The 18953-nt window shown below is 46.4% G+C and overlaps 1 protein-coding gene across 1 annotated transcript in view; it reads right to left on the reverse strand.

The window, feature by feature from the left end:
- Positions 1 to 1794: 1794 nt before the first annotated feature.
- Positions 1795 to 18953, reverse strand: part of PLCB3 (phospholipase C beta 3) — a 614713-nt gene continuing 597554 nt past the window's right edge. The window contains exons 30-33 of the mRNA XM_085625816.1: positions 18195 to 18284; positions 18041 to 18098; positions 16374 to 16460; positions 1795 to 3110 (exon numbers count right to left, since the gene is read on the reverse strand). Of these exons, the coding sequence (XP_085481942.1) occupies positions 2793 to 3110; positions 16374 to 16460; positions 18041 to 18098; positions 18195 to 18284 (553 nt within the window). The 3' untranslated portion in view covers positions 1795 to 2792. The remainder of the gene's footprint in view (positions 3111 to 16373; positions 16461 to 18040; positions 18099 to 18194; positions 18285 to 18953) is intronic.

Genomic DNA, 18953 nt, shown 5'->3' on the forward strand with positions numbered 1-18953 from the left:
GAGTGAGACAGGCAGAAAGATCCAGGCACCACAACCGCGATCCTGAGCTGCTCTGAAATAAGTCTATACTACTGACCAGTAAACACCTATTTAGAAACCCTATTACAAGTCTACAAGTAGACAATCGCTATTACTCAAAACTCTTTTGTTATGCCCTGCAGTGCCTATGTAGCACTGCAGAACTCCACGTATTTCAGTAACTCTCCTATCGAAGAGCTTGTTCTACATTGCTTTATTTGATTAAAATATTTCTTTTCAGTCAAGTGTTGACCAAGAGCAATTTAAAGCCACTAAGGCATTGTAGATTTTTACCCTAACCAAGCAGGATTCCTTCTGACAAAGTTGGGAAGCATTCCAACCCATTGTTCTTTTGCCCACCATGCCTCCTAAGATTAGATCCAGCTATATACAAATCAGTTTGGACTCTGTTCCCATATTAACAGTCCAGCTTGAACTGCCAAGCCAGGTTATCTCCGAACTGGAACACAAGCAACCCAAGACTGTTTTCTCCCTGATTTGGACTCTTCAGTCAGGTGTAGCTTGGCTCTAGTGGCACAGTGAGCAAGGGACGCATGCTCACAGTGCCACTGGAACCAAGCTATAACTGGCTGATGAGCCCTTATCAGGACAAACATCGGTCCCAGGTTGCTTGTTCTCCGGTTCAGTGAGGATCTGGCCTGGCCGTTTGGACTGGACTGTTGCCGTGCAGAGCAGCTTCATGGCTGATTTGCTTATGGCTGGGCCAAAACTGATGTGGCATGGTGGGCAAAAGAATGATGGGTTGGGGTGCAACCCCAACAAATTGCCAGTGGTTAGATACATTTCAAGCATTCATCCAATCAACTTTTGACTATTTGATGTAGCTGGATTCTGTGGCATCCAACACCGACAAGCACTCTGTGCTGATGGGACACCATGAACTGCCAAGCATGTCCCATGTCTGTCTCCGCTCGGAACTGGATCCATTCCCTTCTCCCAGTGAGCTTTCTTAGACTATTCTCTCCTCATCCAATCCAGTGTTGAGTTCTGCACGCCTCCTCCATATGCATCTTTAAACATTAACTTTGAACCCCTGGTTAAATGTATCCACTCCGTAACCTACACCTTCTACATTCATGTTGATGACACTCAGCTTATCATCAGAGTTTATGATGTGGTGTAACTGGAGAAGTCAGTCCAACAATAGACAAGATTGATATGGGAGAGAATGGGGGTGTTCAGCTTAAATGCTTTGACAGGTTCAGTTTGTTCTAGTTGTCTCATTTGCGGTACGATGACTCTCTTTGAGCATTTAGTTTTTCTAGTAAGTCTGCTTATGTACAATCTAACATTTTTTTTCTGGTTTGTGTATTTAGTTACCAACATTCCTTTGTGGACAGTGTTTATCTTTTTTGGCCGGGGCAAGGGGATGACGCGATACCTTGTTTAGTTATAGAAGGTACATTATGTACAATATGTCCTTCACATTATGTCAGTAATAACTCTGTAGTGTCTCACTTCTGGTAGCTGATGCTAGTCTGTCTTTAGGCATTTCTTCTGATGATGTGCTTACATTAAACTACTTTGACATGGCCTCCAGATCGGAGCACATTACTGTCAATGTGTCATCTTTAGCTGGACAGGCTATTCCGGATGTTGCTTAAGGAGAAAAGGCCAGTTCAACAGACAAGGCCCACAGAAAGAATCTCGAGTAATGTCCGGATGAGACAAACCTGGAAAAAGAGACAGAACCCACATATGTCGATATGGGAAGGGACAGGGAAAGCTTCTGAAACAGGAGACAAGACAAATTACTAATATCACAGTGCTTCCACCTCCACATTTATTGCCTGTATAGATTATAAAAAACATTATATGAATTGTTTGTATAAAATTACATACATCCAAGAATAGAAGTTGTGTTTCCCTTTCAGTCCCCCACCCCCGTGCCACGCTCACCACTATTCATGTCCATTCTGAACAGCAAATGGTGGACAGTCGGAGTGAGGGAGCTTCAGTTGTGGAAATAACATAAGAGTATCTTACAAAAGTACCTTGGTCCTGAAAAGAAGGTGCGAATGTTATTAACCCACCTTACCCCCTAATATATGAAACCGTCAGTGATGTCAAAACTAGCAGGGTGAAAAATGGGGGAACTGAATGGAGATTTTAGCGGATAAAATGTATGAGTTTGTACAATAGGTTAAAAAAGTCTCCATTGGAAATATTTTAAATAAAAAAGATAAAAATTGGATCGGGCTTCTTAAAAAATCAGTGGTTTTCAACTTAAAAAAATAAAAGTAGAGGACAAATGGCGCACATAGTGCCTGTTATCTAATCAAAATACATACATGTCCCCTCCCAACATGGAATCCGCGTACCTAACATCTGCTCTCAAACTGATATGCACATACATACATGTACACTTTACTCATACAAACAGGTCCAATTAAGTTTTTCTTTCAAGGGCTGGTTGAATGTAGATGCACTTGTTTAGATATGTTGTTGTAAGGCGCCACTGGTCTCCCCCTTTTCCCTAATGCACTTGTCTGAACGCCCTTGTCCCCCCCCACCTCTGACAGTGGGATCACAGTGGCTTAATGCTTTTGTCCTACGCCACTGGTCTGAGGCTGCATATCAGAGTTCATTGATATAGGGTGGTTGGGTGGTGGCGGTGTTGCCCCTCCCACCCCTATAAAAGTGTCACTACAGTTCTGGTGATTTCAGGCCATCCTCAATTGCATCACAGTCCTGTAGTGAGACGCAGGGTGGCCGGTGCGCCCCATGTCCAGGGGCAACACACTTGCGTAAGGTCACAGCACCGTGGTCTCGTCACTGTGGTTTATCGGTCCGACAGCGTCTGTCAGTGACGGAGTGCTGACGTCGAGACTGTGGTCACTCCGCCAGTTCGAAAGGCTTCTGGCGATTGAAGATGGAGTGCTCTGGGCCGAGGGGGGCCCAGAGAAGAAAGGGCTGTCGGGCCCACACAGTGGGGGCGTATGCCCATTGAGGCTATCCGCCATGCTGGAGCTGTCCAGCTTCCCGTCAAGCTCATCCTGCAGGTAGCGCCGGATCTCCTGTTGTAGCTGGCTGGTTTCTGCTGCATAGTCCCTGTCAAGCTGCTCCCGTATCTGCGGGGGTGTGAAGAAATTAAGAAATGGTTAGAATAAACACAGGTACACCACAGCTTCTCAATCAAAAACCAGTCCTTCGTCTCAGGTTCTGCTATTAGGTCTACAAGCCTCAGTGAGAGTGCCCTGTTCTGCTGACAGGTTGGCAGTGGCTAACACTCTAAGGGCCAGATGTACAACCATTTTTAGTGGTTGCAAACAGGAAATAAACCCATTTGAAAGTGCTAAAAAGGATTGTAGCGTGTACCAAACCTATTTTCTTTTTATTTCAGAGCATTTTATTGAACATTTAAAAAACACAAATGAGCATGGGAAGTAACAACAGCAAAACAATACAAAAGATGCATATTGAAGAGCCAAGGACTGGTATAGAGGACCCGGGATGTAAGGCTTTGTGCAGAATAATCATAATCGTATATCAAAACCAAGGCAGGTCGCATCAAATCAGGACAATATAAAATACAACACTCTACAGATTTACATATAATGAAGTAGGTAGATAAAAGTGCAAAGAAAAATAAGAACCGGTAGGTGGTTGAGTGAGGTAATATATACAGAGAAGAGCAGCTCAGTTAGAGTACAAAGTACCTAGTTACAGATATATTGCAGTATATATTTCATTGCAGGTCAGCTAGACAGAGCAGAGATTGGAGAGTTGGAGTTGGCCAGAATTGAGGAGCACATAGCTTGCTTGTTCAGGGCAATTGCAGACATGAGACGGTGAGCATCAAGGTATAGAACGGAAGACTCTCACATTAGGGCTTCAAGGGGGTTTAGTGGCAGCAATGTATTTGCCAAAGCATTTCCAGACAGAGGCTTTACGCACTATGCATGGGGAGCTTCGGAGGGGAGCGCTGTCCGTGCCTCTCAGGAGGGAGACCCAGTTTAACCAGGAGCCAAAAGAGGTGGCTGCCGTGTTTTTCCAGTTAGCGAGTACTGTTTTATAGGCAGAGGTTAGAAGGATATAGATCAGGAGGCTATCGCTATGGGAATTGTTTTTTGGGCCAAGAAATCCTTTGATTAGGGATAGGAAATTCTTTTCTAGCTCAACCCCACATAGGGTGCGTCTGAAATTGAATACAGAATCCCAAGATGGAGATACCTCCCTGCAGCAAAAGAGAAGATGAGGGAGGTCATCTGTCAGACTGTTAAAATTCCAGCAAGATGGGTTATCCCTGAGGGAGAGCATGTGGAGTCGGGCCGGAGTCCAGAAAGTCCTGTTTAGTAGCCAGAATTTTGTCTGGGAGAGGGAGGGAGACATTTTGTAGGAAACAACTGACTTCCACATTAGGTGCTAGGTCTCCGGAGTGACAGACTCAGAGGGGTCCCATTGTTCCTGATGTCTCTAAGACAGGCTAGTAGATTTCGGTTTTAAGAGGTGATCAAACTTTAAGGCTTGGTGACCAGACTTATTAAAAGTCAGGATGGATTTGGGAAGAGAGGGGCTCATTAGATGGGAGATTGAGTTTGGATAGACAGACTTTAATCTTAAGGAAGTCATATAGAGCTAAGTCCAGTAGGTTGAAGTGAGTTTGTAAATTCCTAAAAGACAATGGAGATTGGGGAGATACAAGATCTTTAAATAAATTAATGCCCTTAGAGGTCCAGTGTGGCCAAAAGACTGATGCATCTTGGATTCTATTTTTAGTATTATTCCATAGGGATATCATGTTAGATTCGGAGATCAGTATCTCACGGAGCGTGTCAATTTTCAGAGGGCTCTTTTGGTAGTGTTAAAAATTAATTTTCCGGCAGCAGGGGGATTTGGAGTGCTGTTAGTAGGTAGATAGGGTGGAGCTCGCCTAGTAGTTGCCTTTCAATTAATAACCAAGTAGGGGTATAATCCGGCGATTGGGAGAACCAGAGGGAACCCTGTCTAGCAAGGAAAGTAGGTTTGATAGTCTTTGAAGTCCACCAGGTCAATACCCACAAGATGAACAGGTAGGCACCGCTTTTGATAGAGATTCTAGGGTGTTTATTTTGCCAGATGAACTTATTTAGTAATCTATCAATCTTTTGGTGGAATTCATCCGATAGGGCTAATGGTAACATATTCGTGAGGTAATTGATTATAGGGGTGATCATCATTTTGACAGTCTCTATACAACCCCACCATGTAAGGAATGTGGGATTCCAGCTCTCCAGTAGAGATTCTATCTTCCTCAGCATAAGAGCCTCGTTATGGTGTAAGGATTCTAATATGTCCGAGTTGAACTCCAGCCCCAAGTATTTAATATACTTTGATTGCCAGTATAGGCTTGTATTCTCGAAGAGGGCGCTGGAGCAGAGGTTTTGCAGAGCAAGAATTTAAGATTTTTCTTTATTAAGGGTAGAATTTGAAACTAAGGCATACTCTATGGTCTGTAGTAAGGTGGGAATAGAATGTGAAGCCTTTTCCATCATTATTAAAATATTGACAGCGTAGGCGGCGAATTTCACTTTGGAGTTATTAAAGGAGACACCATGAATGTAAGGGTTAGTTCTGATTTTGTGAAATAAGGGTTCTAGACTTAGGATGAATAGAGTTGGGGAACGGTGACAGCCCTGTCTCATACCTCTTTCTAGATTGAACAACAAAGAGAGCAGGCCCCCAGATCTCACTTTAGCCAACGGACCGCTTTAGGAAGCAATGACCAGTCCCCTAAGTTAAATTTCAATAACGAAGAATGTCCAGGAGACCCGATCATATGCTTATTCAGCATCAAGGGTAACTGCTGTTTCAGTAGGAGCCTTCTTGGCCCTTTCAATGATGTGACATAGGAGTCGGTATTCTAATTTGATAACCTATTCTTTATTAAGCCCACCTGACAGCGATCAATAGGTTGAGGGAGGAGAGGTCCGAGCCTCTTACAAAGGATCTTAGCATAGTTCTTTGCATCCAGGTTAATTAGAGAAATTAGTCTATAATTCTTTACCTGTGTCGGGTCTTTACCGTCTTTTGGGATTACAACTATAGTGGCTTCACTAGTAGTGTTACAGCAAACAAATGATGGACGGAATGCTGACAATGCAAACATTCTCCCCCAGTCAAAAGATCTGGGTTAAATCCATCGTTCTTCTGCCCACTACGCCACCCCAGTTTAGACCCAGCCATATGCAAATCAGTCTTGACCCTGTGCCCCATGGGAACAGATCAGACCGAACTGCCAGGTCAGGTCCTCCTGGACCGGAAACAAGCATCCTGGGACCGGTGTCGGGGTATGTCACCCTTCTTCAGCCAGGCTAGCTTGAATTCAGAGGCACAGTGAGCAAGGGACCCACGTCTGGGCATACCCATCCCACTTGGGGCGAAAAGTGTTACAGCAAACAGATGATGGACGGAATGCTGACAATGCAAACATTCTCCCCCAGTCAAAAGATTTGGGTTAAATCCATCGTTCTTTTGCCCACTATGCCACCCCAGTTTAGACCCAGCCATATGCAAATCAGTCTTGACCCTGTGCCCCTGGATTCAAGCTAGCCTGGCTGAAGAAGGGTGAAACCCTGAAACCGGTCCTAGGATGTTTGTTTCCAGTCCAGGGAGGACCTGGTTTGGCAGTTCGGGCTGGACTGTTCCCATGAGGCACAGGGTCAAGACTGATTTCCATGTGGCTGGGTTCAAACTGGAACGGCATGGTGAGCAAAAAAACGATGGATTTAGGCCCAGATCTCTGTACTGGGGTGAATGTATGACATTGTTCTGCATTCTATCCATCAATTGTTGTTTTTGTTTCACTAGTAGTGCCAGAGATGGTTCCAGAGTCAGCAAGATGTTGGTAGAGGGCCAAAAGTTAGTTTGAGTGGATGAGCGAATGTTTTGAAAAAAGTAGCCAATTGCCCATCTGTGCCTGGGGTTTTTAAAGAGCGAATTGCCGAGTCAAGCTCTTTAATCGAGATTGGGGTGCGAAGGACCAGCTTCTCTTGATAAGAGATGGTCGGAAGAAGAATGCCACTGAGGTAGGCTGCACAGGAGGATGCAGAGATATCAGAATCATCTTTGTGTAAGGATTGGTAGAAATCTTTGAGAATTTCCAATATTTTTGGGGTCTGGTGTGGGTGACATTTGATTTGCCTTTGCAGGAATCAATCCTTTTGTGGTTCTGTTTGTGTTTTACGTAGGAGGCAAGGATTTTTCCAGCTTTATTCGCCTCGCAGAGATTTAGGCTATTATATTTGTTGACCCATACTCCCACTCAGGATTCTGTTGTATTCATATTTTTTGTTGGTGAGGGTGGAGAGGATTTGGGGGTTCGTATTGGAAATGTGGGCGGTCTCCAGTGATTTAATGTCTTTTTCTAAGTCCATCAGGTCTTTATTATGATCCTTATTAATTTTAGATTGAATGATTATGAGGGCACCCCTAACAGTGGCCTTCAGTACGTTCCAAGGAGTGGAAGGGGAGGTCTCAGCAATTGGATTGTCTTCCAAGTAGTTTAGTATGGTCTTTTCAATCACATTCCTGGAGGCAGTGTCCTTGATTGATTCGTCATTGAATCTCCAAATCTTACTAGGGGTACTCACATTTGTGCCGGTGAGAGAGAGGGTTATAGCAGAGTGGTCGGAGATTAGCATCATCAGTATGTCTGACTGATCGATTAGGTGGATTTGAAGTTTGTAGATCAATAAATAGTCTATTCTGGAGTAAGATTTGTGGGGAATGGAAAAACGGTGTAGTCTCTAGTGTTCAGGTGTTGAAGTCTCCAAGAGTCAAGGAGAACGAAACTAGCTCATAGTTTGTGTAATGACCTGTGAGACCTAGACGGTTGAAGGGGGGACCTCGACTGCCTGTCAATGGTTACATCTAAGGGAATATTTAAGTCACCGCCCAAGATAATGAGGTCGTTGCTTGGTATTTGCCTCAGGGGAAGGGACAAGAAGTCCCAGAAACCCGGATTGTCAGTGTTTGGACCATTTACATTGAGAATGAGAAAATGGCAGGAGTCTTTAGCGAATTCTGACAGAACCCATCTTCCATTGTCATCCGTCATATGTGACACAGTGGAGAGGCCTGAATTCTTAAAGATAAAAGGTGGCAACCCCATCCTTCCTACTTTCCATTGAAGAGCAGAGGATGTCTGCAATCCGACTCTTCCCAAAACCTGCATGACCCCAATGGGTAGATTTGTTTCTTGTAATGGGATTACATCAGTTTTCAATTCAAATAGGTAGTTATAGTTTTCTTTTACGTTTGATTGGGTGATTAATCCTTTTCACGTTTAAAGAGACACATTTTAAGTTACTATCCAGTGGGGAATCATTCATGACAGGGAGGTGAGACTATGGCTATTTAGATGAGGGGAATAGTCTGCTAAATGAGCTGGCTGCGAGATGAGGAGAAATTACCGAGTATGTGCCCAACCTGGAACTGTGTAGTGCGCTGGTGTAATCAGTAAAATTAAAGCAAAGTAGATAATGCTTATTAAAGCACCATCTAAGGATATTTAGGATTAACATCCTGTGAAAGGAAAGCAGGTCTCTGAGCTGGAATCATTGGCCGGGAAGAGTGTCTGGAAGAGGAGCTGCAACAAAAGGCAAGTACAAAGAGGTAAAAGTATCGTAGTGAACGGTTAGGCACGGTCTAGAAATATACCTACAGGTAAAAATAAAAAAGTAAATGAACGGGGGGAGTAAATAGCTTATATTCCTACCCACCCTCATCTCCCTACCTTCACCACCCCACCCAATCCACCCACTCCAGACACTAAGTGAGGGAGACGACAACTGGTGAGATCCGCCTTCGTTAGCTCACGACAAACAGCAAAGGGTATGTAAAACTTGGGATCTTTCGAATAGTAGAAAAGAACGAACATACATGTGTGGTGCAACGTGTACCAAACATGGATGGACCAAATTAAGGTGGGAAGTTACACGTCAGCATGCCTCTATGGCTGAAGAGCACTGTGAAGGATGGAGCCAATTAGGGGATCGGTAGAAACCTGAAAGCACACTAATGGACTACTGATGAGTTATATTGAATATGCTACTTACCAGTATGCATCTGTTCTTGGCATGTAGGGCTGCTGACATTCATATCTGTGCATAGATCGCCGCCTAGTGTTGGGTCCGGATGTTTGCACGTTGTTGTCCTGGAAGAGTCTTCGAAGTATCCTGAGATAGGTGACTCCTTCCCTGGACCACAGTGCGCATGGGCATCCTCTCCATCCTCAGATTGTTTTTCGCCATTGTGGCAGTGATGGAGTAGATACAGAAAGTGATGACCATGCTTAAAGTAATTCTGAGAGCTGCAGCTGCTACAGGCGCCGGGGAGGAGGGAGGGCGATATGAATGTCAGCAGCCCTACATGCCAAGAACAGATGCATACTGGTAAGTAGCATATTCAGTTCGAGGCATGTGGGCTGCTGAATTCATATCTGTGCATAGAATATATAGCAGTACCCTCTATTAGCGGCGGCTACCAGTGCCAGCTGCAGCGGTCTGAAAAAGAGTTTTGAGAACAGCCTGTCCTACAGCTGCCTGCTGTTTCGATTGCACATCTACACAATAGTGTTTGGTAAATGTATGTGTAGTGGACCAGGTGGCTGCTCTACATATATCATGCAAAGGAATGTTTCCCAGGAAAGCCATGGAGGCCCCTAACTTACGTGTTGAGTGGGCTCGTGGGGGAATCGTTAATGTGCGTTTAGCTTTTTGATAGCAAATTTGAATATATTTAACGATCCATCTGGCTATACCTGCTTTGGAGATGGCGTTACCTTTGTGGTGTGGGGCAAAGGCAACGAAAAGTGGTTTTGTTTTCCTGAAGACTTTAGTCCTGTCTATATAGTACATGAGGGCTCTCTTTACATCCAGTGTATGGAGTGCTCTTTCTGCGACAGTTTGTGGGTTTTGAAAGAAAACAGGCAGTTTAATAGTTTGATTCATGTGGAACTGCGATATCACCTTGGGCATGAATTTGGGGTTGGTACGTAGTACGACCCTGTTGGCGTGAACCTGTATGAATGGCTCTTGAACGGTTAGTGCCTGGAGTTCACTAACTCTCCTCAAAGAAGTGATCGCTACTAGGAAAGCTACTTTCCAGGTGAGGAATTGAATTTCGCATGAGTGTAGAGGTTCGAAGGGTGGACCCATCAGGCGTGTGAGGACCAAGTTGAGGTTCCACATTGGAGCTGGTGGGTGGCTTGGAGGAATTACTCGTTTGAGTCCTTCCAAGAATGCTTTGATGGCAGGCATTCTGAATAAAGAGAGGTGCTGCCTGTTCTGGAGATAGGCTGATATTGCGGTCAAATGGACACGTATTGAGGTGTATGCCAGATTGCATCGGTATAGGTGTAAGAGGTAACAAATTATGTTTTGGATGGATGCATCTAGCGGGTTAATGTCATTGTTATTGCAATAAATTACGAACCTTTTCCATTTGGCTGCATAGCAAGCTCTGGTAGTGGGTCTTCTAGCTTCCTTAATGATGTCCATACAGTAAGGTGGCAGGTTTAGGTAGCCAAACTCTAGGACTTCAGGAGCCAGATTGCCAGGTTCAGCTGTTGCGGATCTGGGTGCTGAATCTCTCCATGGTTCTGCGTCAAATGCGCGGGTTTGATCCGCAGCCTTTGATGCGGCACCACGGAAAGTTCGAGAAAGGTGGTGTACCATGGTTGGCGTGCCCATGTTGGAGCAACCAGGACGAGTGTTAGTGAGTGTTGTCTGAGTTTGCGTGCCACCAGCGGTATCAATGGTGCTGGGGGAAAAGCGTACGCAAATCTGCCGGACCAGTTCATCCATATCGCATTGCCCTGCAACTGCGGATGTGGGAACCTGGCGGCAAAGCTTTGGCATTTTGCGTTTTCGCTTGTGGCGAATAGGTCTATCTCTGGATGACCCCACTGCTGGAAGTACGGTTGGAGTACTGATGGGTGTAACTCCCACTCGTGCATCTAATGGCTGTGTCTGCTGAGCAGATCCGCCATCTGGTTGTCCTTGCCGGGGAGGTGTTCCGCCATGAGGAACATGTTCCTCTGAATGGCCCACTTCCACATGCTCTGAGCCAGATGAGACAACTGTGGAGAGTGTGTTCCTCCCTGCTTCTGTATGTAGTACATGGCAGTCATGTTGTCCGTCCGGATCAACACGACTTTGTTGCACAAGTGTACTTTGAATGCTTTCATTGCCAGGAAGATTGCCATCAGTTCTAGAAGGTTGATGTGCATCTTCTTTTGTTGTATTGTCCATAGTCCCTGCACTGTGTAGTTGAGTACATGAGCTCCCCATCCCTGGAGAGACGCGTCCGCTGTCAGTGTTATTTGTGGAACAGGCTCTTGGAACGGTCGGCCCTTGCAAAGGTTTTGTGGATTCCACCAATGCAGAGAGTTGTATGCCCGACCGCTCACCAACACTAGGTCTTTTAGTTGCCCGTGAGCCTGATTCCATTGACGTGCTAAGCACTTCTGAAGCGGGCGCATATGTAGTCTCGCGTGTGGGACTATGAAAATGCAGGAGGCCATCATGCCTATCAACTGCATGAACACTCGCGCAGGAAGGGAGTGTTGGGGTTTGAACTTGGAAATCAGCATTTGCATGCTGTTGATCCTCACTAAATTTGGCTGAGCTGTGGCTGCCAGAGTGTCTATGGTCGCACCTAGGTACTGTTGTACGTGTGCGGGTTGGAGATGTGATTTTGGGTAATTTAGTGAGAACCTCAGACTGTGAAGAAGGTGAATGGTGCGGGACATGTGGCTGGCACATTGCTGGGCTGACTTTGCCTGAACAAGCCAGTCGTCCAGGTAAGGGTAGACGTGAATGTGTTGCCTCCGTAGATGTGCAGCCACAGTAGCTAGGCACTTTGTGAAAACTCTGGGTGCTGTCGTCACGCCGAAGGGAAGAACCTTGAATTGGTAGTGCTGCCCTTGAATAGTGAACCTGAGATATTTTCTGTGTGAGGGGTGAATGGGTATGTGGAAATGCGCATCTTTGAGGTCTAGCGTGGCCAGGAAGTCTCCCTGTGTGAGCAGCGGGAGGACTTGTTGTAGGGTGAGCATGTGGAAATGCTCTGAGAGAATGCAGCGGTTGAGGGGTCTCAGGTCTAGTATAGGTCTGAGTGACCCGTCCTTTTTTGGTATTAAGAAGTACAGGGAGTACACCCCCGTACCTTGCTCGTGGACGGGTACGACCTCTATTGCGCCTTTTTCCAGCATACTTAGCACTTCCTGCTGTAATAGCGCTAAGTGCCCTGAGGACATAGGACGGTGTTTTGGCGGTATTGTGGGTGGAGTGGAGGTTAATTCTAGGCAGTAACCGTGTTTGATAATATCTTTGACCCACCTGTCCGTGGTGATGGTGTTCCACGTGGACAGGAACCTTTGTAACCTTCCCCCGACAGGTGTTATGTGGTCGGGAGGAAGGGAGAGGGCGTCACTGTTTGTTCTTGGGGGAGGACCTGGTATTGCCGTATCCGCGTCCTCTGCCCTTTGTGCTGGAGCCACGATAACCACCCCGGGTGTTTTTATCGTAGGTACTTTGTGTGTTGCCTTCGTTGTAGGTTTGCTGTGACCCCTGTCCTCTACCTGCTCCTCTATTTCCGGGGCGGCAAAAGGAGCCACTCCGAAAGGTCTGCGTTTGGAGAGCCCCCATGGACTTTGCAGTGTGTGTGTCCTTTTTTATTTTTTCTAGGGTGGTGTCAACTTCTGGTCCGAATAAGTAGTCGGGGTTGACCGGCTGATTGAGGATGTTATTTTGAACCTCAGGTTTGAATCCGGAGATTCGTAACTAGGCGTGTCGTCATAGCATGACGCTGGTGTTTATTGCTCTGGCAGCTGTATCTGCGGCATCCAGTGCACATTTAATGGATGCGTTCGTGAGGAGTTGTCCCTCCCTGATGAGGATCTCTGCTCCCTCTTTGTATTGGTCAGGGAGATGTTGGAGTAGGGTTTCTAATGTGTCATAGTGTGCGCGATCGTAGCGAGCTAGGAGCGCCTGGGTATTGGCAATACGCCATATGTTAGCTGCCTGGGCTGCAACCCGTTTGCCGGAGGTCTCTAGCACCTTGGACTCTTTGTCCGGGGGAGGAGCATCCCCAGTTGTCTGCGAGTGCGCCCGTTTGCGAGCATTAGCGACTACGATGGAATCCAGAGGCAACTGGCCTCTAATGTACGTAGGGTCCCCAGGCGCCGACCTATATTTCTTGTCGATCCTGGGGTTTATTACTCTTGCCCTGGTGGGTTCTTTGAAAATGTCCTTTGCTGGTTTGAGGACACCTTTCAACATGGGTAGAGTTTTGATATTCCTTTCTGAGGATGCGAAAGTATCCATTAGAAAATCGTCCTCGATTGTGTCAGAGTGGAGTTGCACACCATGATTGGCCGCAGCACGTTCAATGAGGGCGTTTAATGCGGCAGTGTCCTCTGTGGGAGACGTTTTCGCGCCATATAGCTGCGTGTCCTGTGTATCCATAGGTGCACCCGGGTCTACAGGGTCATCCCAAGCCTGGTCAGGGTCCTGTTGGCCTTCAGGGTCCATCTCCCTGGGGTAGGGGACGTCGTCATCCATGTAGTCCTCCAAAACGTCGGTTTCGGAGGGTGTCGGAGAGAAAGGCTGTGGATCTAGGTAAGAGGTATGGAGACGTTCGTAAAGAACTGGTTCCGAATCCGCTGGCAGCTTTTTCTTTAGCGGGATCCGGTAGGAGTCCAAAGCTCGCTCGGAAGATATTCTCCGCTTGTGGAGCATAATTCTGCCGGTGTCGGCATCGATGATGTGGGACGGTGACGTCTCCGTGGGAGAGCGTTCGGCAGGTGTGATCCTAGTTTGGGTGACACGTGTTCTGATTTCAAACAGTTTGGGCGCCGTGGATGGCGGCAGGCCAAAAGTGATGTCGGGTGTTGCTGGAGAAGCTTTTTGAGCTTTCTTCGGCTCGGAGCCCGACGTGTCCTGGAGGGCTGCCTTTTCTTTGATGCGTTGCAAGGACGCTGCAACTTGTCGCACCTGGAACGCCGACGGTTCTTTGGCGCCGAGCGGTTCTGTAGAGGCAGGCGTGGACTTCTTCGGGGCCACGGGGTCATCGAGTCGAGGAGAGGTAGTAGCTGTCGACGGCGTCGATGATTGGGCCTTAGGTGCTGCTTTTGAAGTGGTGTGCGACGCAGCGGCCATTTTGACCTTCGTGGCCGGAGCCGATTGTTTCGGTGCCGGGTGCCGAGGCTCGACGTCGGCTGCTGCGAGTTCGGCACCGAAGTCCCGTTTGGTGCGGTCGGTGCCGACGGGTTTGGCTGGCGTTGAAGGTGTAGTGGGCTTCGATCCGACCAGTGTCAGTTTCAGTTTCGGTTTCTGCGGAACCGATACGACTAATGGTTTTGGTTTCGAGGAAGGAAAACAAGTCGTTTTGGGCACTAATAGCTTTCGCTGAATGTCCGAGGCCGGGCCAGAGGGCGGGGCCGAAGAACTGCGGGATAGGTCTTGGGTAAGGCCCGAAGGCGATCCCTCGACCGGAGCCATAGACTGACGCACTGGGATATCCTCCGTCTGTACGGGTAGGCCTTGCTCGTCACCGGAGCCACTTTCTTCGGCCCCTAAGGCCTCATCGTAGTCTCCTACCTCGGTGTCGGCTTCTTCCCTGAGAAAGAGTTGGTCTTCGATGTCTCCCGATCCGGAATCGTGTTCGGAAGCGGGGCTGGAGGGTAGGTTCTCCACGCCTTCCACATCTTCGTCCTCGGCGCTGAAGATGTTGGTTGGGGCCGGTGCAGCTTGCTGCGCTTCAAGTCTCGCTGCTCGTCGATTCCGGAGAGTCTTTTTGGATCGGAATCGGGCACAGGCCATACATGTGGATTCGTCGTGATCCGGTGAAAGGCATTTGTTGCACACCGGGTGGACGTCGACATGGGGATATTTCGCATTGCAAACAGGACACCGCTTGAATGGTGTCCTCGATTCCATCGTCGATGTGGGGTCGATGGTCGGATATGATGCGAAAAAGTTGTTTTTGAAGTCAGTAAACTAACAAGTAACTGTCGATACCGATCGGGAACAGTACCAACGCGAACTAAAGGCCTTTTGGCCTGAAAAAAAAGTTTGCCCTAACTTGAGTCAAGATAAGCACATCCGAACCCAATGGCGGAAAAAAACAATCTGAGGATGGAGAGGATGCCCATGCGCACTGTGGTCCAGGGGAGGAGTCACCTATCTCAGGATACTTCGAAGACTCTTCCAGGACAACAACGTGCAAACATCCGGACCCAACACTAGGCGGCAATCTATGCACAGCTATGAATTCAGCAGCCCACATGCCTCGAACTAAGTTCATACTAAGGAGAGGGATTAGTAAGGTGGCTGAAAGCCCGGTGCCTGGGGTGTTACCGAGTTTGTGGCCATACATAGGAACTGGAGAAAAGTGGCAAGGAGTGCCAGAGGCCAGCACAAGTGGAGAAGCCAAGGGTGAGACCAAGTGCTCTATGTACTGAGTATGCAATAGGGCATGCAGCGCTGTAGAACAATTTCAGGGCACTATGGCTAATAGACACTTTATAAACAAATGCGGAGTAATGCATAGGAGGTGACCTATTTTGTGAGTCGGTAACCTGTTACAGGGTTTACGAGTCGCTATTAGGAAGGGGCGCGCTAAGGGTGTCCCTTCCTAATAGCGAGCTGCAGGGGGGTGTAAGATTGTTTTGCAACCGCAAATGCGGTTGCAAAACATTTGCATCTACCGCCATTTTCAAACTGGTGGTAAGCCATCGGCACAGTGGATCACCATCACCCTTGAACCCCCACTTCCGTGAAATCTTACACATTTACCCATTTCCATGAAATCTCTCCACAATGCAGATCTCTGACCGGTACCACATACTTGTGCCTCCCACCCACAGCACTGAAGAGACTTAAAACATGTCAGAAGCGACTGTCTCCCAAAGCACGCCTGACAGCTTCATGCAAACCAACTGTGTTGTAACACGTAATAATCTCATCTGACTTGCGCTACTTGAAACATTCCTCACCAGCCTACCCAACTTGGATTTGCGGCCACCAACATTACTTTTTCAACTTGTATTTAGACACAGTCTTTCCTCAACGCCCTAATGCACCAGCTACACTAACCTCTCACTTTATTGGACTCACCTGATCCCCCTCTGCACAACTGACCATTCTTTATCGTTAATTCTTCTTTTACAGGTCAAAACTTTCCACTTGTGGCACCTACTTCTTTCTTTCTGTTTTTCCTTCTAGAACTTCCTTATTCTTTCCATGTAACATTCAACTAAATTTAATTTCATCACATCCTGCTCAGAATCATGCACACTATAACACACCTTCTCGTTGACAGCTTGAGAGTGTTAGACCAACACTTACCCTTAATTCTTCCTCCTTGATACGCAATTCAATTTCCTTTTGGCTGTTGATGAGTTTATCCCGCCGCAACTGCTGAGCCTCATCCAGCTGTCAATATAAAAAATCCAATGAGAATGTGCATATGCCGTTTAACGATCAGAAGCAACACACACGTGTTCTTTTGAAGTATGACGACGTACAGTTTTGACAACCCCTCATGGTCATGGTCATCTTTCTTCTCAGGAGCAAGGAATGCTGTCCTGTCCACTGACAGTTTTGGTGGAATTTTCCAAGCTTTAAACTAGAAATACTGTCAGAGCCAAGCTGTTTCAATATACTAGGTAGCATCTACCCTGAGTGTGTATGGCACCCTCTGTTACTTAGGAGCTGAACAGTACATGTATGAACCAGTCCATTCAAAATGTTTTTTCTTGGGTTGGAAGAACCTTACTGTGACTGTCACAGCCCTACATTAATTAAAGCAGCCTCATCACTAACCACATGCAGGCACGCTAGATATAAGGAAGCCAACCTACCAGTTGTTGTCCACTGCCCTACCCCCTCCCCAAGTAAAAGATACTCATGCAACACTTTTTATATTGTGGGCTTGTGCTTTAATTGATTGTAAAATATAAAAAACTATTTCAAAATGGCTGCCTCAAAGGGAAGTAATGCTTCTGCAAACAAAAGCAGCTGGATGAGAACTGGAAGGAGAGAGGTGTGGCGCAGCAGCCAGAGCAAGTGACTCTAGAGCGCTGGGCTTACGGTTTGATCCCCCTCGTCGGCAGCAGCTCAGCTCAGCATCATATGACTCTGGGAAATAGCTCACTTAATCTGCCCGACGGCAACCAGTGCCTTGAAACCCTAAGGGGTGATATGTTTGCGCTTTACAAATATGGATTACAATATATAGACTTCTTTCCAAAATTATTATGATTTAATCCTCTAACATGTGTGACTGTTAGTCGAGAAGTAAGGGTGATAGGAAAGCCAGAGATCAACTTGTCTCTTATACGCTCCACCAGGTTTTGCATTTAACCGGTAAGGAGGTGTGGTGCAATGTATAGCTTTTGTGATCTAGTGTTCATTACTTACTGAGCCAGTGTCAATTCTACTGAAACAAGGACTTTTCAACAAGGGGCTCATATGACCTCTTAATATTTCAGATCAGGCTCTAGGAAGGATTAATCCCACTTAATGGTGGTCTCAAGCATTTTTGTTGTCTGACCTTGTATCAGCTTTTCATATACTCTATGTGTTCACCACCCTGCAAAGGGACTTAGCTCAGTACTGCCTAGGCCTTGCTAGAGAATTGCATGTTTGAAGGCCAATTCAACAAAAGAAATACAATAGGGTAATAACCACACCTTTTTTTTCAAGGACATAGAGCCAGTTCTGTTTCTAGTGTGTGCTGCATAGCTAGTTATCATTACTACTTTTGCTGTCCATTCCTGCACAGTGGTGGAATCTCTCTACTGGCTCTTCACAATCAATCATTAAATCACCAAAACAGTTAAACTAAATTGTAGTCGGTTTTCATTGCTTCCAAACAGCAGGCTGTCAAATCTGAATGTACATGTCCTGGGGTCTCAATTTGTCCTAATAGAGAACTGTGCTTTTGGGCATCCAGGATTAGGTAGCATCGTCCTGTGCTATGCCGGCCAATAAGAAACCAGTCTGCTGCTCACCCGCCGGATGGATGTCACCGACTCCGTAATGTGCCGTCGATTAATTTCAGAAAGTTCCCTGGGGAGAAAAAAAAAAGCAGATGCATGGAGAGACTCAAAAAAGATGCAGAGCCAAAGAGATGATTCAGAAAGGTTGTCAAGAATTGACTCTTACGCTTCCTTCTTCTGTTTATCTCGGGATTTAGCCTCAGTGATGCTGTTGAGCCTCTTGCGGTCCAGGATTTTCTGAATCTCTTTCTTCTCTCTGAAATAGAAGATGGAAAGAAATCAGTGCCTTTTTACTGTTGAAACTTTAATGGAAGAATGAACCATACCTGCAACACCTTGTACCTCCACACAATGCCCCTTGGTCTCCCATGAAATACTGGTAGTAATTCAACCACAAACGGCTAGAGCACCACATTAGCTGAAGCATCAGAGGTGCAGCATCCTATAGTGGCAAACAGTGTCACTTTGATGCAGAAAATACAACTCTTAAGGCACAGCCAAACATCAATCCCATGGTTTTTCCCCAAAAAACACAATACGCTAAACTAGGTTAAAGTTACAGAAGCACAAATCTACTTGGAATGCATCCAAAATATGGGTGTTTTTCCACTAGATGTGACACAACAAGAGGCTGGACACATTTACAACCCAGTGCAGGATTCCTTAGTAAGAAGAACCTTGTGCCCTGGATAAGTACTCAATTTAAGCAACAGTGTGTTTGGGGAGGCAAGGATAAGCGGACAAGGAGGCAGGGGAGCCATCCATGAATGAAAGTACCAGAAACTGTAAGGCAAAAACAGTTCGCTGCAGAGCGCCCAAAGCTAACAGAAATTAGTATTTACATGCCATTTTGTAACTGTGATTTTTATTTTTGCCATCTATAGGTTTCATTTGTAAAAAGTTTCCAAATGTAGTGCAAAAAACC

The sequence above is a fragment of the Triturus cristatus genome, chromosome 9 (assembly GCF_964204655.1).
Source record: "Triturus cristatus chromosome 9, aTriCri1.1, whole genome shotgun sequence".
NCBI classification, from domain to species: domain Eukaryota; kingdom Metazoa; phylum Chordata; class Amphibia; order Caudata; family Salamandridae; genus Triturus; species Triturus cristatus.